This window comes from Aquila chrysaetos, chromosome 18, assembly GCF_900496995.4.
Source record: "Aquila chrysaetos chrysaetos chromosome 18, bAquChr1.4, whole genome shotgun sequence".
In the NCBI taxonomy this organism is placed as follows: domain Eukaryota; kingdom Metazoa; phylum Chordata; class Aves; order Accipitriformes; family Accipitridae; genus Aquila; species Aquila chrysaetos.
Window position 1 is genome coordinate 3,693,196 of NC_044021.1, and position 22,805 is coordinate 3,716,000.

A 22,805-nucleotide genomic window follows, 5' to 3' on the forward strand; every position below is an offset into this window, starting at 1 on the left:
ATGGGTTGTCAATAGCTTATCGCACAGATTAAAATGAACAATAAAGTTGACTTCACCTGGAAAGAAGTTAGGGGTCAGTCTGTGCCACAGCTGCATTCTTCCTCATATATTTTGGGGAAAACAAAACAAAAAAATCATCAACACAGTCACTTGCAACAATACAAGAGTCAAGGACCTCCACTTGATCTCTAATTCAACATCTGCCATGACTGAGAAGTATCAATTTCTGGTGCCTAAAAAAAGTCATCTGCATCTAACGTCAGTGAGCTGTGCCAATTGTTTTTAACATATATAGCACTGTTCATGCACTTCCTTCAACTGATAAAAACTTTGACATTTGAAGGAGACAAAATACTGAAATCGGAATCCAACACATTCCACCAGTTCAGAAATAAATTTCACAGGTTTTTCTTTTTGTACTTGCCATCGTCCTTAATTATTTCAAGTGTCTTTTTGTACCCTTCCATAAACTGTCTTATGTTTTCAGACATTTCTATTCCTTGAAGACCATGTTGCAAATGTATTTTACATTCATAAGATATTAATTACTTGCATTTATTAAAAGGCTGAAAACCACCTTTGATTATTTGTTGACCTTGCTTTATAAAGATGTTCTCTTAGCATTTGTAACTTTCACATAGTCCATAGAATCATATAATCACAGAATATCCTGAGTTGTAAAGGACTCATGAGGATCATCAAGTCCAACTCCTGACTCCACACAGGGTTACCCAACAGTTAAACCATACATCTAAGAGTGTTGTCCAAACACTACTTGAACACCAACAGGCTTTGGGCCCTGACTACTTCCTTGGGGAGCTTGCTCCAGTGCTTGACCACACTCTCAGTGAAAAAAGTTTTCCTAATATCCAATTTGAACTTCACCTGACACAGCTTTAAGCCATTCCCTCATGTCCTATTACCAGACACCAGAGAGAAGAGATCAGCACCTCCCTCTCCGCTCCCCCTCATGAGGAAGTTGTAGACAGCAACATGGACACCCCTCAGTCTCCTCCTTTTCCAAGCTGAACAAACCTAGTACACTCAGCTCTTCCTCATAAGTCATGCCTTCTAGTTCTTTCACCATCTTTGTTGCTCTCCTTTGGACACATTCTATTATTTTTATATGCTGCTTACGTTGTTGACCCCAAAACTGTACATGGTACTTGAGATGAGACCACTCCAGTGCTGAGTACAGTAGGACAATCACTTCTTTTGACCGATTAGTTATGCTGCACTTAACGCACCCCAGGATACAGTTGACCCTTTCGGCCAACATCTTACCTTTGGTCCACATCTTACCTTTGAAGATCCTCCCAAGTCCTCGGAAATCCATCTGGTCTGAACAGTTGAAGACCACTACGTATTTTCCAAGGCACCGTCCCATGTCTTTGATGGTTTCAGTTTTTCCAGTTCCTGCAGGTCCCACAGGTGCTCCACCCATGCTCATGCCTAAAGCTTGAGCCAAAGTGATGTAACATCTAAAAGGCAACAGGCTATCATCACTTAACAGCCTGCAGCCAGAGGAACTTACTCAAGTGTGTTACATGAGGAAGGTCTGATTTAAGGAAACAAGGAAACTGCTGAAATTACATGCCTCTAATTACAATTTAAATCAGTAAGAAGGAAAACCCTTCACTCAGCCTCTGATGCAGGTAATGTTAAGGTTCATCTCCTCATACATAAAGTGGAAGAACAGATAATCCTCAATAATCAACAACCTGAAAGATCACGAGAAGGGAAGAAAGCAGATACAGAGATGCTGCCTAATCTAGTTTGGTTAAGCTTAGTTCCTGAATTACTTCAACTGAAGTAGTTCTTAACTACATTATACTGTGGAGTACTATAATGAAAGACAGCTAACCTTTCCTTTCTCATCCACCTTTAAGTTTGATCATACAGTGCATCCCATTTTCATAAATGAAACTTGTATGCCTAATGCAGTAAAACACCAGCTAACAATTATACCTAAAGAGATGCTCTAGAATTTGCTGTATGGAATAGTTTAAAAAAAAAAAAAGAAAAACCAAAAACAACCCACAACCAACCAAACGCACCCAATGCCCTTTATTTTGCCAACGATAGCTTATAAAGCATCCTTTGTGTTGTTCCAGTTAGGTAGGTAGGCCCCTCTCTTAATAGGACTGCAATTTCTTCAAAAACCTTCTAGATCAAAGGCAGAATCTTGCCATGTGGCAGAAATTAAACTGGAAGTTATTCGTATTGTAAGGCACAGATACTAAAATATTAATGCCTTCCATGTAAAATTATTGACTTTGATAAGACTGTGAAGGATAAATTCTGCAGAGATCTATTTTGCATCCAATAGGAATGATTAAATTGCTCTTGTGAAAGCCTAGGTTTGGCATCAAAGCATAAAGGAATAAAATCAGCCTTTTTCACCTGTCTGTAAGAGGTGTTATGACAAGCCTGTCAGTACAGCCCAAGAATTCATTCTGGTATGTGAAACCCACATCAGTGATCTTAATCATCATTTTATCAGAGTCTTCATTAAAATAAAATCTACACTGTTTCAGCCACTCGAAGTCTGTAGGGCTCTTGATATGCATGCAACACTAAGAAAAGAGGGGAAAAAAAGGCTGTGATATTCATGGTTAACATTTACTTTTGCATTTGTATTACCTCATCTTAGTAGTACTGCAAAGGCAGCACCGCAATCACAATGAAAGACAGAAAGAACAGCTAGTTACACAAGAATAGTGGAGACCCCATCTTGATTCTTTACCACAAAAATTGCTAATGTGTTAGTGCTGTCCCTGAAACCCATACTAAGGCAAAGGAACTTCAGGCTTTAGACAAGTGTGTCAAAATTCTAAATACAAATGAACAGTCCATAAGTCTCAAACAAAAGTCATTAAGTTCAGTTAACATTAAAGCTCTCATTTCTTTTACTCATCTCTACCATTTTATTTTTACATACGAGTAGGAAGCATGTAATGCGATACTCGATTTAAAAAAATGTCATGAGAATTGTATGGAAACACATGCAAATTGGAAAAAAGGTATTTCAAGACACTGTCATGGTGCAGATTAGTTAAAAATTAGTTAAAAAAATTAAACAGAGCTGGAAGTAATTCAAAGTTGACCAACTGAATATTAAAACAGAATTAAAAAAGATGCCCTACAGGTTGTATCTAAAAATTATACTTTACATAAGATGATTATAACTTGAAACAACTGGTTCTACAATGAAAAGATAGGTGCCTGCCTGTCAGCAATGGGTTAAACCTCAGTAATTCTTTTCTCAGCTTAATTTCAGTCAGGTCCAGAGCTTCCTATAGGTAAAAGGGTATGCTAGCTTTTAAGTTTGATTGTTTAAGCAGTAAATGCTTTCATTTTCCTAATTTTAGTATCCTGCAGCAGCATGAGAAGGTGTGAAGTGAATAAATAAATCCCTAAGTAATAATTAGGTATGCTATTGAAACAAAAACAGAGGGGATAGCTGCTTCAACCAACTTCAAACTTTTTCCTGTACTATAACTCTACCTTCAATCTATTCACTCCTCAAAACTCACAATGTAGTCCAGAGAAAGGACAATTACCTGCAACAAAATGTGTGAGGAAAAAGAAGTCCCTAACTGATCAGGCAACAGAGGCATCTAACTTAAGCAGGCCAATACAAAGTATTATAAAATTCTGCTATTGCTTGTGGGGCAAAAACCCCACTGAATTACTTAAAGGGAAATTAAGACATGGACTGAAGCAACATCAGCATTTTTATAATACTCCAGGTCACATAATCATTACAGTCCTGAAATTAAATGTTTAGCTTAAGAGGCAGGAGTTCATAGGTACAGTAATATTTTCCTCTTGTCCTTTCACACTGTTTTATGTGGAAACCACCTCATAACTCATTGTAAATTTTTCCATACTTACCAGACCATCAAAAATGTCCCTCTGATGCACGTGAATAGTGATTAATGTCTCGTATTTAACTCGCTCGACTGGGCTAAGGTCTTTTGTTGTCATATCTATCAGCATGTTTAGAAGATCCAGGAAAAACTGGTTCGTCTTTCGCATAACTTTTTTATCATACCTGGCATTAGTCAAAGCTTCTTCTGAGTCTCTTGTCCAAATCATTTGGATCCCCAACAACCCAACCTTAGGAAACATAAAAGTATACGCTTCATAATCTTTTCTCTTTCACCCAAAATGTACATTCACAGACACAGATAAACTAAAGAAATGGTTCTGCTACTATTTGTTTAAAATTATTTTTTCATGCATCCATATAGAGGTCATTCAACCCATGCATTTGTTTTATGTGTCCCAACTCCATTCATAAACATAGTTAAGTCCACGCTTCCACCTTGTAGATACTGCCTACAGTGCACTGCTGATAAAACTGTTCAATATAATTTACAGCATATATAAATACTATATATAATTAATATGCTTTATATATAATTAATAACTAATCAGTGAATAATTAATGCTTCAATTTAAAATATTTTTTCAATAATTCACAAACCCTTTCTTCCTTCTCCAACAACATTCCTGATCACAAGTGAAGCAGCTTCTACTAAGGAAATAATTTTCCCTCAGCACTACCCTCTGCTCCAAATCTTTACTAATATATAGTGTCTTCCTGAATATATAAACAAATATACAGTTTTACTGCTTTTCCTTCAGCAGTCAAGTATTAAGCTTGTAAAGAAACAGTGTTAACTCCATTGCATTAATTTACTGCATTCGGCATTAATTTTGAACAAGAGCTTCAGGGTAAGTTTTCTTTTGGTTTCAGATATATGAACTGTAACTTAAAAGACTGAGGTGATTAAGATAAATTTAAATGTCAGTTTTACATTTATAACACTGGCTGCAATTTTGATTGCAAAGACAAGAAAAAAAAACATCAACACGCTACATATCTGTGAACAATTCTTCATCGATTTAACAATAATATTACCTGGGCCGGGTAAGTAGAAAGAAATTCAGTCAGCTGGAAACTAGTTTCCTGGATGTGCACAGCTGCCTGGCGAATAACATGATGCAGTGACAGCTGGGATTCCTTCAACAAAGAATTGAGCCAAACTTCCACATTACCTTCAGCCATTACAGGTCTAGTCAGCTCTATAGTCTCACCCTCTCGTGAACTAATCGACAATATACAATCATATATCTAATAAAAGCAAAGCGAGAACATTTGTGTTTATAAATTTATTGTTATCTTTACCATAACTGTCTGATTTTCCTGCTATCACTCCATTAAACTTACTTAGGTAACTAATAAATTATACCAACCTGTTAAATGAAATATAAAAACAATTAAATCATTACTTCTGGCATGCAGAAAGGCTTTAAACAAAACACTGTCACCTGAACAAGGACACAAAGCCCAATACACTGACAATCCCTGAATTTCACTTAAGTTTAAATGACAACATCCACTTTCCAGTCACAATAAAGGAAACCTTCCACCATTACTCATGGGTTAATATCCTAAGAAAATTTACAGCCTTACAATCAAAAATAATGGAAACACAAAAGGAACATGGTCAATCAAACGAATTTCAAATGCATGGGGAGGTAGTGAATTTCTAAGAAAATTTATACATACACAGGGAAAGAAAAATTTTTGTTGCTATCTGTTCTTGTAAAGGGTATAAGAAAACAGTTCCTCAAACAGTATGTTTGAAGGGATATTAAGGATAACTAAAACAGGTGAGAGACTAGATACGCTTTTTCTTACAATCAAAAAATGAATGAAAAAGTACAAATACAGGCAATCTAAAGATACAAATATGTCATAAAGAATCAGAAAGCTTATCTGAGAGGATGCTAGCCTACCTTAAGCCACATAAGACAGTTCAGTACCTGGGTGTTTACTTCTGAAACCTAAGTACTGGTGCAAATTTTTGTTTTGCTATTCTACATAGAGTTTTCCTATTACATAAATGAGGATATGAAACTAAATCTTACATGAAGAAAGCCTACACAGCAGCAAATAGTTGATGAGCTTGGTAAAACAGCTGAAAGCCCTATGCACCCAGGTAGGTTTCTTATTTAACAAGTATCACACATGGTTAATTTAAAAGAAAGTAACACTGAGGTGTGGGCAGTACATACCCTTTCATGGAACCTGACAGTTTTAATGTTGTCAAAGACATTCAGCAGATGTGCCTGTATATTGTGAGAGTCTGATGCCTGGCCAAGAATTTCTAAGAGAGCAGGATCTGACACAAAGAAGAATCGTGGAAATAGAAGACGCTTTTTCTCCAGGTACCTGCATTTTAAAAAAAAATTGAGGGGGCAGGGGGTAGATGGTAAGTGAATTAGGTTAATTTATACATCCTTCCCTCTTTAAAGGTTGCATTTCTCACTGTGTATCACTGCAATTTTTAGCAATGGCAATGATGACAATTCTTATCCATCACAGCTTCATGTTAAGCACCTGCTTTAAAGCTACTCTTCTAGCATCAAAAATCGCTTCATGGAAAGCTTTTATTATTTGCTATAATGTAAGCACCAGTAAAAAGAAAAGAAACTAAACCAAAATAAAATATTTTTACATTGAGTCTGTTACTTGCTCTTTAGGTGTCTCATACTGAATTCTTCCCAGATTCATGAAGGGTCCAAATAAGACATATATATCTAGTCTGCCTTCTGGATTGAAACTAGGCTGAAACAAGCTTTGGTTTCAACAGACATAGACAGTGAGTGACAGCATAGTCACAAATCAAATACTTATCAGTGAGTTGCTAGCAATTTCTTTAAAGGTGTTGTATCATCCCACTAACTTGTTTGCTCAGTTCAACTGAACTCATAGTAGAGCAAGAGCATGATCTTTGCAAAGTCCGTGGAACAGTACTAAAGCAATTGCTCTTTCCCTAGTTACACAATTCGCAACCATCTGCCCAAGACTGTGGTCTTGTAGTAATCTTACCCTGTGAGTGATTTCTGACAGATTTCAAGCTGTTCTAGTAAATGTGGTAGTAACTGTCCCATGATTTCATCTCCAATGCAGCACTGAACAACATTAGGTGTTTCATGAGCTCGGGTCATGATCCTCACCCAGGATTTATCAATGTTGGAGAAACGCTTTGCTTCCTGTTGAAACATGACAATGAATGTGGAAGGGAAGAGATGGAGGAAGACAGACAGAAAAGGGAAAAGGCACTTGCTTGCAGAATTGGCACCCAGTAATGTCACCAGTAATCTTCCACTAGTAATCCCCGTGTCCAACTTCTAAAGATTTTCCAGCTTAGAAAAACACAAATCTTTCTGCTTACACAACACAGCTTATTTTATACTTGACTGTCAAGCCTGCTATCTACTTTCTCTTTCAATCATTCTTAGAGAAAAAGACAGAAAACCCATTATGCTTGAATTGCATGCTTCAGATTTGAAGATTTTTTTCTAAAAACTAAAGTTAATTTTTGACTTGAAAAGCTATGTTGGAAAGTTTAAGAAAAGGATTCCTAGGTACTGCTAGGCTAGTAGTAGGTACTACTAAACTAGTCTAACTAGGCTAGGCTACTACTATGCACAACACTTAAACACATATTGGTTAACAATTTTACAATCTAGAAATAAAAATATCAACTAGCTCACACAATTTTATTATTCTTCCTAACGCAATACTTCTGTTGGCATTGTTAACCTAATTTCTAAGCAAGACTAGTTTTGTTAAGTACCAAAAAATGAAGTTTATGTCACTGCATCAATTATGACACCACAGTTAAGTTTTATTCTTAAAATGTAGAAAACCAAACTGAAAAAAGGCATGTCTGAAAACCTTTGGAAGCTGCTTTGCTATGTCACCACCAACAAAAACAGCTTCTAAATAAATCCACAAGTTCTGCACAGTCATCCAGTTCTCAATGATATCTGTTGTGCTGGAAAGATAATGCACCCATTTCTGAATCTGTGTCTTGAAGGGTGTGTTGTATCTAAAATAAAAAGAAGACACTTCCTTTATTTCAAGAAGGAAACAAGTCTCTTGAAAGCCACCCCATTACTCATAAGGATGAGGAATAATTTTGCTGCTTGTATCTTTGTCAAGCAAATCTATAAAAACCTGCACTTGACTCAATTCAGCTAGTTAGCAGCTATAAACCAAATCAACTTGCTACTTTGTACACATGGTGCGTAGCACAGCTCTGATCCCACAGAAGCTGAATAGGAGCAAGATTTCAATTTCACTCTAAAGTAAAGTGGTTTCAAAAAAGGACTATGCAACATCTTGAAAGCTGCAAGACTCCCAGAGGTCCTTATCAAATGAATTCTTGCTTTTGAACATCTGCCTCATGATCAGGTTCTGTGTTCCTTATTTTATCTGCGGGCTTTGGCATGTGAAACCAGACAAACTGAAGCTCATTTTCGCTGGGAATTTCAGCGCCTTCAGCATGAGGCAGCGACCTCTCACTGGGGCCAGAGTAGCAGTGCCTGTAATGCCCGTAGTAAGCCTGCCACAACCAGGCAGTGTTCCCCTTTATGCTCGTCACCACTTTCTTGCATCGATGAAAACTGTCCAGTTGATTATTGAGGATGTCTGAACTGCATCCACATGCTTTCAAAAGAACTTATTGGAGGGATACAGAGAATAAGAACTAGTCCATGAACAGTTCAAGGACAAGCAAGCTCTTAGTTTTTATCTAGATGTTTATCTTCCTTCTCCTCTGTGAAAGATAGATTTGTTCAATAAAACAAAGCCTCTTGCTGATATTTTTAACTCTCCCCCCCATTCCTGTTACCTGTTACTCATGAGAGAGCCAAGCATCATCAAGCTGTCCTCCATGGTAGCAATTGTTTCTGATGTGCTGTCACCTCTTAAAAGAAGTTCCCCACGGGTTTTAAAGTTTGCGAAGATAAATGTTTTGTTGTCCCATTCAGCTATCACTTGTTTTAACTTCTGCTCAATGTCTCTCTCCTTCACAGCACTTATGCAGATATCCTTTTAAATAAACAGGATGTCAAAACTAGCTATGAATGGGTCAAGTCTCCGGTATACAAATCTAACTCGTACTTCCTTTAACCCTAGTAAGGCTGATGAGCAACTATTTATCAAGTGGAAAGACCTACAGACATACAAACACCACAGCTAATAACCTGTACACCACATCATGATATGGCCAGCTTTGGGGAGAATAAAAGAATAATACAGTGATCGCTTTTCATATCTTTAATGTTGTAAATCAAGGCACATCACAAATTAACTCCTGGGCCAGGTTGCATAATTTAGAAGAGGAGTTGACACCACAATATATTGGTGCCATTATTTTATACAGAAAGCTGAAGTGATAGTCTATTTCTCTGTTCTTTCTTTAGAAATATTCTGTTTTCCTTCTTACTACCATTACTCCTACACTATTCAAGCAGATTGTTTTGTTTCATGCACCCATTTCTCTTCCTTCACAATACCTCTATTTCCTCTTTATATCTTAATAGTGGAGCTTCCATTATGTTCCTCAGTTTGAACGTTTCACTTTCCACATCAAAGCTGTGTTCAGTGAGATCCATAATCTGCTTCCAGTGCCGAGGCATCATTGCTTTACTTGACATACGCTCGAGCAATGGGCAACATTCACTGAAGTCCTCAATGGTCTTCTTTAGGTCAAAAAAGGCCTGCCATTCCTTTACACCACGAGGAAGCTTACGGCATCTATGTAGAAACAATGCAAGCTTTTTCAAACAGTTTCAAATATTCTGTTACCCATTTAACCACAGTATATGGTTTTAACAGCAGACCACATACCTCCCAAATTCACTGTATTTTGAAGATTCTGCATGTGAGAAAATCTGCTTCCAGTCTATTTCATTGACCAATAGCTGGGCAGGCACCTACAGGCTCCCCTTGAGGAGTGTAGCTGCATAATTCTAATACGCTTTGTCCAAGCTATCTTCAAAAACAATTGAACCACTTTACATCCTGATTTCATCTTTTGGTGAGGCTCACGATATGCACTGCTCTGTGCTCTAGAAAAAACCCTGTTCCTCAGCACATGCAGGTTTAAGTCTTTAAATTGTTTGATTCCTGGTTCGGTGAAAAGTTCAGCTTCTATGCATGCAATGTATCCCATTTTGTAGGAAAACTGTTCAGCAATTCACTAACTTGCCTTAAACATCTAGGGTGAATCTGTCTTTCATGAATAGTAATATTACAACAAACAAGTGACATTTCCCTTTATGTACAAAATAAATAGTCATTGTAATATATATTCCAATCTCGTCAAAAAAAGTTAGCCAAGAAGCTCTCTAAGGAACAATAATCCTCAACATTTAGAATCTGAACTAGCTCCTTTATAAGATAAAGTTGGTAAGGGATATATTTTTCAATTAAAATTCACATTTTCCACGTTTCAGTGAACAAACATATGCTCAGATATGATTATTGGTGCTAATCAATTATAATCAAATTTAAGAAGTAACAGAAGTATTTTACCACAGCAGAGCAGCAGTTTCTCACCTGTTTTGAAACTCCAGAAGTTCACTGTTAATTTTTCCAGTGTCTAACTCTGACCAAAGAATATCATAGTAGCCACTGACTGTGTCAATGACATTATTATATAGATTATAGAGTTTCTGTAACAGATTCAGTTGCTTCTTTATTTCAAGCAGCTGAGGATACCGAGTAATAGGCAAACCAAAAAGATCTTCCCCACCAGTATAAGCAATATATTTCCGAAAAAGATTATCAAATCGATTCTAAGAAAGAAAAAGAAAAAGAAAAAGATTAAACTAACTAACATTAAATAACTAAATATTCAAGATCTGGCATTATGTTTAGAGCTGCATTAGTGATTAAAATCTAGTAAATACTAGAAAGATATACAGGAGATACTAGCAACTTATACTGTCAACAGTTTTGTCAACAATTTTCATGAGAAAACTAACTTCCAGTTAGCTTGGAGGCACATCTTTAGAAGCTGTCAGGGAGGCCATTTACTCCATGTGGCACAGTGATATAACAACAAATGCTAAGCTTGCACTTGAAAGAGGTGGAGCACGACATGCAAAGTGAAGAAAGATGCATGCAGCAAATTCTACCTCTCCAAGTATGCTGTGCAATTCTTTTATCGAAGGGTTGAAGTAAGAATTACTACTGTTTAAGCAATAAAGAAAAACAAAATTTAATTGTCAATTGCAATATAACTGAGGGAACATAGTAGGAAGCCAAATGAATAACACTATGGGAAAAGGAAAACCATTAGAAGTCATCATTACAGGAAGATAAATGAATCATGGTACAGAAAAACATTTCAATAGGAAAAATAGTCAGTTTAAAAGGAAACCTTTAATATTATTTTTAAAAAAGGGGAGAAAAGGGGCAGAAGATTGGGCAGAATTGTATTCATGAGGAAAAGACACAATAATGAACAACAGAACTGCCTATAGGCAAATACACTAAACTTTAGAGTAGGCTCTCATCAGGATACTTGATTCTAGTAATTTTTACTCATTATCTATGCATTCTCTGAGCTGCTAAAAAAAATATAATCTAATTTTAACAGCATTCTTTGCCAATGCATAGAAAAAATACCAACTTAGCTTTCATTAAGTTAAAACAGACTTTGCCCAATCAGTATCCCTGTGTATCAATGAAAATTAGTTCAACTACTCCGATTCATTCTCAGACCCTTCAGTGTTAGTTTTCTTACAGTAAGTATTAAGCAATGTCTTAGAATTAACAGTACCTGAAACATAGTAAGCCTGTCACTGGCTTCCTGAGGCTCTAAGCCAACCACCATTGGCCCATTCTAAAAAAAAAAAAAAAAAAAAAAAAAAAAAGCAGCATATTTAGAGGGTGTAAATAGCCACATTATTTCTAATCAGCATTATTAGCATTTTGTAAATGCTAAACTCAAACGTTTTTGTGGCTGTGGGATTCCACCCCTATGTCAGATAACAAGAGAACCAAGAGATCACAGTTACCTACTAGAAGAAGCACTTTATAAAAAAAAAAAAAAAGGCAGCAATTAATTGTCTTTTTAATATAGAAGTTTCCATAATACTCTAAAAGCTAGGCAATGGTAGCTCCTTTTTCAAGTAAAATCAGCATTACTTAGAAGATGATACAAGACTGGTTCAGCTTGACTCATTTATATTCTACTGAGAAAGAATATAAGAGCTTAAGTCATTTGTACTTATATCCAACATCAGAAAACACTTCTTGCACTCTAACATAATGTCTCATTAATCCCAATCTTCTTCACATTTGTTCACGCTAACTAGCTGTTTATCATAAACCCTAAATGTCTCAAGTCTTAATCTTTAAGATCTGATTACCAGCATTACATATTTTAGTCACATACAAATAAAACCCTGCCCTGCTCTGAAACTCAAATACCACATTAACAAGAATAAACATATTCTTCCAACAGTAGAGGCACATCCCATTAATTAGTCAACTCCACAATCTTTCCATGCTCCCACTGCTCCTCAAAAACTCCTCTAATACAATACACTACAAACACTTGCCTGATCATAATCTGAATAGAACTGTGCACAGTCTTCAGTAAAAGTCTTCACAGTGCTGATAAGCTCTCCTCTGAAGTTTGGCTGCAAAGCAATGAGTTCATTCTGCACTTCATTTGCACGGACTAGCAGTTTTTCCCAAGTGTAGTGCAAAGTGTCCACCTTCTCTGTCTCTTCCTTGGCCACAAGAAGATCGTATTTGTTTAACATAGCATAGGATTCCTGTCAGAAGGTTGGATCAAGATACACAAAATGGTAACTGAAGTTAATTTTACACATATATGTATGCTAACATTTAAAATTTTTAAGAACAGAGAATGATTTGTTAGAAAATCTATTCTTTTTGCATAGCAATCATCACAATCTGGCAAACCAATACCAAAGTCAAAGAAACATCAAAATGAAAAGTAGCTAGTTCTCCTTAACTCCTTACCTTTCACATTGCATTCTTCTTTCTGATAGGTTAGTTGCCCTAGTGCAACCTGCCTCTCTAAAAAACTATTTCTAGTTAAAGTGCTCCTTAAATCCACAGGTTTTAGTTTCATTTTAATGAGAATATTTTTCTGATGCATATCTTCAGTTATCTGCTATGACCCAAGCTGAACATTACGGGAAGTAAGCTGTGAGAAAGCATCTAAGCAGAGGCCTTCAAGCAAGCAAAGCAAACAAACTTCTATTCCGTAAAGCCCTACTTCATGTTTTCAACGAAAAAGAATTAGGAAACCACATCAAAAGTTACCACAACTAATATGTTGCAACTATTTCAAATCTTATAACTATTCATCATTCAGAATGAGGAATCTACTTAAAAATTTACGTAACGGTCCTTTGTTTTCTCAGAACATTGATCTGTACTTGTATCACCAACATATAAACACTCCACATATTGAAACCTTTAGTCAAGTTTCACAAAAACACAACTGAAATTCACTTACTGTAAATTAACATAGGGTAGGGTAGCAATGAATCTTGTGGCATAACAGTTTCATCTGAAAGTTTTTGTAGAAAGTGGAATTATTTCCCATTTTCATTTTCCAGTTTGATCAAATTGCAGACAAATTGCAAAAATGGAAACATAACTACCTATCTGTCACCCCACTATGAGGAAAATACATCAACCTCCGTTAAAAAATCTGAAGCATGACTCCTTGTGCTTAGGGACTCGAGGCTTCTGCTTGCAGAATTAGAAACTTAGGAATCCTTGGCTACCATGGCTTTTGCCTTGGCTCCACATCATATGGCAAACCAAGATAGGTCTTATAGCAGGAGCTTCCTGAATGTCATCTCCTAAGAGATCTCATTACCTACGACAATTTCACAGAAGGTTCCAGATAAGCTTTGCTTTTGACTGTAAACTACTTGTCCTGTATTTGCTCCTTCACACAACTAGGGAGACACTCACAGCTTCTAAGGCCGAGATACACATTCCTTCTTGGCTGTATTCTGCGAAATATGGAAGGCCTCCATGCTCATTTTCATTATTTGCACATACGAGTATATACTGCATTCCATAATTTACCTCAGCTCATAGAAAACAGAATCAGAAAACACAGGAACAAGACATTTGTCCGACAGTAAACACAGTTTTTGCATCTCCAAAACAGAATATTAGAGTTGTCATTATTTGGTAGATAAGAATTCTGTGTTGTTACTTTAATTTAAAACAATAAGGACACAACCCTGACAATAAAATTATGTGCAATCAGGAATCATAAACATGTCTTAGGAAAAAAAAATTCTACTGAACGTCTAGTCAATGGTGCATTTTCCCAAACTATAGTATTCTTAAATCCATACTCTGGTCAGGAATGTGGAGAAACAGTTACTATTTGTTTTTAATTCTCCCATTTGACCAGAAGCCCCTACATTGTCACATGTTCAATAAATGTATTCTAGTAAGTGAACTACATTAAGGAAGTCAATTGTTTATGTTTATTTCAAGCCATGATATAGCTGATAAAGCAATCACTCTCACACATTCTCACATAGTCTGCCTAACATTAGCTTTCTCCTCTTCTATGGGCTAAGCTAAAAAAAAAGAAAAGAAAAAAAGAGGAAAAACAATGCTTTTCGTACACAGAACCCCTCCACAAAGTACTAAAAGCTTTCTTTTATTGAATATCTGTATTCTCATCTTCCTGTTCCCTAAATCACTCAATTTCTGCACTACTCACTAAACCACCTCTTGCCTCAACAAGTTTGCATTTGTCCAAATCGGAGTTCCCTGCAAAAAAGATTTACAGAACACAACAGGTCTGCCACCTTTAACACATTAAATCATACCTTTTCAAAGTGCACTGTTAAGCTTTAACCCAGAAAAAAATTGCTCTGTTGAAACAGTACCCATACATGCCACATTGCTGTTAACTACCTCAATGGGCCCAACTTGAGAGTCTATGGAGATCTGTAGTTCTCTGATCTCTTTTAAAGCTGACATAGCTATTCTTATATCATCCAGATCCTTGATGCGGCGATTTAACTTCTTGCCTGTTTCCTCTATAAAAGTGAAAATTGCCTCCATCTCTGTTCGGTACTTCTTATTACAATGACTCCCCAGCAAAGTCATCCAGGCTTTGGCTTCTGCTCTCAGTGCTAGCTTCAGATCAGCTAAAGACATTGAACAATAAATTGTTATTTAGATATTGTACATATTTAAGATGCACTTTTAATCTTTTTTCAGTATGTGTTCTCTTCACTGCCAGTTCTCGTTTTCCAGTCTAACCATCCATGTACAGAGAAGATGAAATCACACTGACACCTTTGAGTGGTTTATAGGATTGCTTGCAATTCAGGATTGCTTTCTTCCTAATCTTCTCAGAATGTATCACCCTTCCTACTGGAAAGATGAGGCTGGACTCCACACTTGTCAGCTTGTTCATGTATCATTATACACATTTCTGTCCTACACATCACTAACAAACTGGTTAATATTCTCATCTAAGTCTAAAAACTTTTCAAAAATTAATCTTTAAAAAAAATAATGTGGAGGAAAAAGAATCTGATTATGGAAGCTGAAGAAACAGAAAGTTTCATCTGACATTTAATGAAACCAAATGGTCCCTCAACCATTTAATTTTTATAAGTTATCTGTAGCATCAGTGGAACCAAGTGACAAACATTTAGAGAGAAAATTGAAGTCTTGCTGATTTGCTGCCCAATTCTGCAACAATTCAGTCCATTTCTCCAAAGCTCTGCCATTAAATTCAGATTTCTTCCTCACAGTCCTCAACAGAAGAGTTGAAAATCAACGCCAACGCAAGCGTTACATAAAATTTTAGCTGGATATAATTTCAACCCTGTCACCTATTCATTCCCTGTTCAGATTTCACTTGTGTGTCTTCCTTTTTACACAGTGCCTCTTCCCAGGCTTAGCTCTCACACCTGATGGTCTTTTGATTTATTATATGTCAGAACTACCTCACCTCCATTGAGTTGCAACAGCCAGCTTGTTTCTCTAGTTCTTTGCCTTAAAATACAAGCAAAGACATTTGGTTGACACTCTTGCCTACTGAAAGAAACATTCTGCTTCCTCAGATTTGACGCCCACTGCAAAATCAGTTGCATACATTTCTTACAGTCCATCATAGTTCCCAACTGTCCTTTCTGCTATAATGGTGTAAAATGCTTATACAAAATTTAGTTAGGTGATGTGGAACCCAAGCTACAAAAAAGTAAAGATTTGAGGCCTGGCTTTCATGGCAAAAAGGGAATCAGCAACACGCATGTTTCACTTAATTAACTGTGTTAAATAAAAGGCTTTTCAGCTGTCTCATTACATGCAGCCAGGGAAGAAGAAAAGCAACATCATCTTAGTCCCATAAAATATGTAGCTATGGGGTCAGTGACAGAAGGATAGACAAGTATCTACCATCTACCTTGTAAGCAAGCAGAAGTATCCAGGTGGGGAAAAAAACTCCAGCTGAGCCTCACAAATACCCTTGCATTGGTGTTCTGTTTGCATGCATTTACAGCCAAAACAGCAAACAGCCATTCTCTCTCTTTCTCCTTTCCATCTTTAATCTAGTTTACCCATCCAAAACTAAGCCTCATCGCTCTTTCCTACAGGAGTCAGAAAGTATATGTCTCTAGAAAGAAGTGAAAAGCTGAACTCTACCAGTGTATAGGGCAATAGCTCCCACGCAGATGTATTCAGGCTCAGAATTGATTTTCAGCTCCAAGTCTTGGAAATGCAGAATTTCAGATTCAAATTCAGAGAGTAATGGATTTCCCATCATTAATTTATCAATGGTTTCCTCCTTGTCCCTCTGCCATATATGGTGGTAACAACTAAAACGCTCCAAAGCTGTAAGAACTTCCTGAAACACATTAGAAGTTCAAAGAAGATTCTCAGAATTATATGTATAGCATACATATAATTTCTTAGCATCTGCTCATTGTTAGAATATGTTAAGAACTCCATAGTGGAGCAGGTTGCATCACCTCACTAAACAGAACGCTGCTGGTAAATTTATGCTAAAGCAAGTCCCATTAGTAATCACAAGCCTTGCCAGGAACTGTATGCTAATCACATTCAATTTGTCAAACCAGTTACCGTATTTTCCAATGAAGTGATTCTTCAGTCAATAAAATCCTAGGAATCCATGGGAAGTAAAATACTCCTTTAAGACTAGGATACAGTACACTTGTCCTTCCCTACCGCTTATTGGACTACCAACTGACACCTGAGCTCCAGGGCCCAACATAACAAGAATAGCAGTAACTCAATTCGTTCTCGAATAATGAAGACATCAGATAATTTTTTTTTATATATATATGTACAGCATTGGTGATGTTAACATTAAATTGTACACTCAATTCAGTTATCTTTGATCTGAATATCATTTAAGGAGTGGGCAACAGAATTCTTTTTCTGGTTCTCAAGAGTTTGGGAAAATGTCAGACAAAGTTAAATCACTATCTCTTCAGCTAATTAAACAAGTAAATGAGGCGTGACTGCTACAAGAGATAATCCACATCATGACTTACCATAAACATAGTGCTTGCAAGCATTTAAACCTGGCTAAATGATAAAAGTTTCCAGTTACAAAATACTGAGTATCAAAATACCAAGATAACTATCCACCATAGTCAACTGCACCTTAGTCTTCAGCACAAGCCTGTATGTCATTGTGCTAGTTACGCTTTAGTACCACTGAAGTTACAAGGCTTTGAATCAAAAATTTCCACCTGGCAAGGCTCCATTGTAAGGTTGGACTGGCCCCTGGAGGAACTGATGCAGAGTTCCCCACAGAAATATCGGTTCAATACCTACAGTTCAGTAGAGTTCACAGAATAAAAGGGCAAAGAAATGATGCATATCCCTTAAGCTATCTCCTAACCTGCAGTAGCAAATCCTATGCAGCACTTCACAAATGCCAAGCTGACAGCCAGTTTTCTTCCAAAAACCTTCATAAACTCTTCATAATGGGCCAGAAGTCATGCTGGCTTCATTAGAATTTCTACTTGAATAAAACTGTATTTAACACACTTGTACTATTCCTACCAGTTCAGTATTAAATACACACAACTCAACTATACCTAGATTTTTTTATGATGTTTTACCAATCGGAGATATGTTTTTAATCAGACCTAAGTTTTACTTCATGCAATATTCAAAACCTCATAAATTTTTGAACAGAGTACACTTAAACCATGTTACACTTTCAAAGCATATTTGCAAATTTGCAGCCACATATTTTCCATCCACCATCCTACAGTTTTTCATTCATATGTTTAATCACTGCTTTAAATGCCTACCCTTATTGCCCAAGGATATTAAAAGTAATACATTAATATTCCTTGGATGGTGATATTAAATTAACATCTCGATTGTCTTACCCTTTTTGTAGAATTAATAGCAGTGCTGAGTAAAGATACTAATTTAATAACTTCTTTATTCTCTGAAACACTCTTGAAGTAGTTCTGGCTTTGCACAGGATCAGACAAACTGAGTGATGCTGCATCTGACACACTATCTATAAAGGCAAATTAAAATACAAAAGTAGTTTTAAGGCAGACGTATTTTTTAGGCCAAGTAAATTCCTATAGACAAAAACTAATGTCCTATTCTTCAATAACCATGCATTTTAAAGTTATGTATTCTTATTAATCAAAAGGGCAACTAGAAGTCTAGGTGTCCAATATAGTTGACACAAATTCATAAACCTCTCAATTTTAGGAAATGCTTCATCTAGGTACTCTGCCAAATTTGGAACAAGTTCCACTGCAATCTTTCAAATATAATCTTTCATTTTCTCTCACCCCTTCCCCAAGGTTTACCCTATACACTTCACCTAAGTGACTTACTGATATGTCAGCACTGAGCAAATCCATAAATATTTTTATTTTCTGAAATAATGTGGGGTAGACCACAACTGAGAATTTAAAATACAAATGAACATTAAATCCAAGATGATGATCATAGCCAGTTGTCAAAAGGAAAGAAAGATAAAAGTAAGGTCAATAAGTTCGCAAATTGAACTTACCATCATTTCTTATTTCATCTCGGGCAAGAGAAATTCTTAGTTTTGAAAGAACAATTTCATTTCTTAGCCAGTTCAAGTATTACTTCCCTACTTTTTAGGTGTATAAGAGGGAGCTAACCTAAATAGATTCAATATATTTTTGAAGTACCTGAAAGTACGAAGTAGAACAATTAATTTGGCTTGATTCTAAACCGTTTCAGATGATTCATTCAAGAACCACCTTGAATCAGAACTTCATTCAAGAAAAACCCAGCAACCAAAGGTACCATCTTAAATCTCCTTGACTTAATGCATTCAACAACTTAATTCCATGTCAGATTACAAAACAGTTCAAGATCCTTTTAGAAACTTTAGTCTGTTCTATCCTCTACACAATCCTCTCTCCACCCATACTGCAATTGATGTAGACATTTCTATTCAATACCAGGTTTTAAGTTCATCTTACCCTTCTTAAAGGAATTTCAGCACAAGTGTTAAGATGCCATTTGAACATGCCAAGTTACAAACCACACTGGCAAATCATGAAAGATCTTTTGTGTAGCAATAGTGACTGTAATTGTTTTCCAAACTCATTCACAATTTCTAGTATGCTGCCCAAGTTGACACCCTAACAGCTTTTCACATACTGCAGGTAGGACCCAAAGGAGTACAACACTGAGAGGCACAAAAAATCCCCCTTACTAAAATCCACACAAAGGCAAGTATCTTCAGGCAAGCCTGGTTTCTAATCACAAAGAGAAGCTCTGGCATTGTTATTAAATCCTATTTCTCCTCTGAGGTAGTTTAAAAATCTATGAAGTTTTCATTCTACCGCTTTTGATGCATTTTGTATTTCATATCCTTTAACGCATTCTGTATAAATCACATTTACATAACATTCAAATTGAGTGATGTCAGAGTTTATCATTACCAGGGATGTTTTTCTTTCCAGTCTCTTTCATTCCATCATCAGAATCACTGTCTCTGCTCTCACACCGTAACACAGCCACTTTTCTCTCTAACATTTTCTTCTGGGGAAGAAATAAAATTTCATTTTCTATTTGCAGTAGTTTTGAAACATTAGTTTTTAAGTAAGGCTGTCAAAGACACAAACCTTGGATATTCTCTCCTTACTCCACTGTCCAACTCCTTTCATTACTTTCACAATACTATCTACAGCTTTATTGAGCGTCTGCTGTACCTCATCCAAAGAGGGTATCATGACGATATTAGGGATAGATAGGTTAATACTAGTCCTAATTATAGGTTGAGCACTTTTTTTCTCCTTGGAAGCATTGTGATTTCCTAATAAAAGACAAAAAAACAAACAAACAAAAAAAAAAAACCAAAAACAAAACGTTGTTCACATTTTTTTCAAGACATCAAACTAGGCATTGTGATGATATAAACCAATAAATATATCCTAGTGTTGAGTATCGAGTGTAATTTCTTAAGGAAAAAAAGATTCCTGAGTAATTTACAAGATGTACTGGTATAATCTATAGCAGCACAAGCGAAAACAAAGTGCCATGCTATTTCTCTCCATGAAGCTCCTCTTCAACCTGTTCTGCGCAGCTAAACTCTGTTTAGCAGAAAACTTTGTTATCTGGCCTGTACTCCCAGTCAGCATATTAAACTGGGCACAAAAACTCCTTAGAATCTCATAATATTGTATGCCTTATATGCTATACAGACCAAATACAAATGCCTTTATTTTCATTTCTTAAAAGTACGTAACAAGAAAACACTTCAGAAGAGTGTTCCATCATAACATGTAGAAAGATCTGAAGGCAATCAGTAAGAGAAAGAGAACACACCTCTTTCTCTATTGTTTTTTTCATACAGTTTCATGTAAAAGCCAAGGTCAAACACGTAACCACTTATCAAGTCCAGCTCCAAATATAGTACCCAGCTTCATAACAGTACCGTCAGTCCTAAGAGAAACAGCATCACAATGACACATTCCTACTGTCAGAGGAAAAAAAATTCCTTTGGAAATATACCATGTTGTCAATTGTGATTTGACAAGACAGCTTATTCAAAGTCCCTTTGTTTTCCCCTCTTTTATGTATGTGGCTCTTTTTTTTATAGGTCTGGGATATTACATTTACATATTTCTTTTTATAGACTAAGAAAGCAAAGTACTGCAATAGGGCCACCTAAGAAGTTGATCACGGAAGATGCATGGATGCGCTTGCGTATGGTCTCCAGAGCGTTTCGAGTGACTTTCAAAAGGGCGTCAATATTACAGTGATTGAAGTAGGAAAGCAGTTCATTGGCTTCTTCCTCTAACAGTTCCAAATCCATTCTCTTCCTCTTTGTTGGAGGAGACAGTCCAGCCCATATCTCACTGGAATTGCAGGAGTAAGCCAAGCTTTTTGATCTTCTATCCTCTTCTGTTGCTAAAACACCACAAATAGTTAAATTGACTTAAGGGACTTGAAAACACAATAAAGCAGCACCTCCACGGGTGTCTGAAATATAGCTAAATTTTACAGACGTGTAGATTATACTCATTTGTAATCTGTACCTCAATGCAACAGTCTTTTTACTCTTATTCACCTTCTCTACTCAGTTCAAACTGGCATGATTATCACCAAAATTTAGATGTTATTTCTTTATTTCTTCTCTAGGAAGTCCAGCAATTAACCAAGGCCTGTAAGTTGCTGCTCCTATGGCATTAACATTTCAACACGCAAATTAAGACTGATAATACTGACCTATTTTGCAGATGAGAGATGATTGTTAGATGATCCGTTATCCAGGCAAATTCATACAAAAGTCTTTCAACATTACGTACTGATTGATACTTCAGCCAGCTAAGCTACAAGGTCCCCCAACACATACTATCAGCATGCAAAACAAACATAAGCACAGAGCTACAATTCAATCTTCTTACCTGTGTTTTTTCCCCTTATTTCACCAGTGGCTACAACTGACTTATCTTCTTTTCTGGCCTGTACCTCAGTGTCAAGTAACATGTTAATCAGCTCATTAGCAGCGTCTTCCACCAGCGAGCTTTTTAAATGTAAAGTCCGAGAACCTTTTATACATAGCTCCTGTTATCAAACCAAAACAAACGTCTGTTCTTACCTTCCCAGTTCTCATGTCTATTTCAGTCATAGCAGCCTTTATTAACACAAATGTCAAGGCCGCAGATTTGTAAAAAACAAGATCAATACACAACATTATTTTTAAATTGGTTTGTTCCAAACTATCTAGTGTTGGATTCTTTGTTGTGCCAAACAAGACATCATAAACATTTTTCAAAATTGCTATGGCTTGTTTCCTAAATCACATGACTCATCCATAGTTAATATCATGAGTCAACATTTATAAAGCCTAGTTCCAATAAAGGGCTCCCAAAAGCAAGTGCTTCTTAATTTTCTTGACTTTCCAATGTAGACATGGAAGATTAAACCTTTCTTTTAATTGCTGCCATTTTACATTACTTGGCTGTGCCATAAGGAGTATTAGCCAATCATATTTCCCATTTATAGCTAGACAGGAGAAAAATCTACCAAAAGCTGTATTTATGATTAGAATAAACAAGAAAATTACTAACTGAGGGGAGAAGGAATCAAAGAATGAGATTTAATAAAATTCAGAAATATATTAAATCAGCTTTCTAGCTGACTAATAACTTACATGCTTACAGTTAATCCATCTCAACACAAAAGTATTTTGATGGGGTGAAGGAAGGGGCTCTTCCCAGAATGCCTTCACCCAGGTATTTCTGAGTATATACTGCATATCCCATTACCAACTCAGGAGAGCTTGAGATTAACAAAGATATTCAGTATGCAATCATTTCCATAATATTTACTCTCCCAGGCACCGAAGTGCACTTGTTATGGAGCTATTCACATGCATCAGATGAGCGATTCCCTTATTTAAAGGCAC

General features: G+C 36.4%; 1 protein-coding gene across 1 annotated transcript in view; it reads right to left on the reverse strand.

Moving 5' to 3' along the window:
• DNAH5 (dynein axonemal heavy chain 5) overlaps nt 1–22,805 on the reverse strand; it is a 148,247-nt gene that overhangs the window by 74,652 nt on the left and 50,790 nt on the right. Inside the window, exons 18-36 of the mRNA XM_030042131.1 lie at nt 21,802–21,961; nt 21,062–21,304; nt 20,017–20,207; nt 19,834–19,933; nt 18,277–18,413; nt 16,553–16,754; nt 14,810–15,045; nt 12,442–12,660; nt 11,658–11,720; nt 10,430–10,668; nt 9,385–9,625; nt 8,718–8,917; nt 7,760–7,913; nt 6,908–7,071; nt 6,091–6,247; nt 4,931–5,143; nt 3,898–4,122; nt 2,404–2,576; nt 1,303–1,481 (exon numbers count right to left, since the gene is read on the reverse strand). Coding sequence (XP_029897991.1) covers nt 1,303–1,481; nt 2,404–2,576; nt 3,898–4,122; nt 4,931–5,143; nt 6,091–6,247; nt 6,908–7,071; nt 7,760–7,913; nt 8,718–8,917; nt 9,385–9,625; nt 10,430–10,668; nt 11,658–11,720; nt 12,442–12,660; nt 14,810–15,045; nt 16,553–16,754; nt 18,277–18,413; nt 19,834–19,933; nt 20,017–20,207; nt 21,062–21,304; nt 21,802–21,961 — 3,496 coding nt within the window. The remainder of the gene's footprint in view (nt 1–1,302; nt 1,482–2,403; nt 2,577–3,897; nt 4,123–4,930; nt 5,144–6,090; nt 6,248–6,907; nt 7,072–7,759; nt 7,914–8,717; nt 8,918–9,384; nt 9,626–10,429; nt 10,669–11,657; nt 11,721–12,441; nt 12,661–14,809; nt 15,046–16,552; nt 16,755–18,276; nt 18,414–19,833; nt 19,934–20,016; nt 20,208–21,061; nt 21,305–21,801; nt 21,962–22,805) is intronic.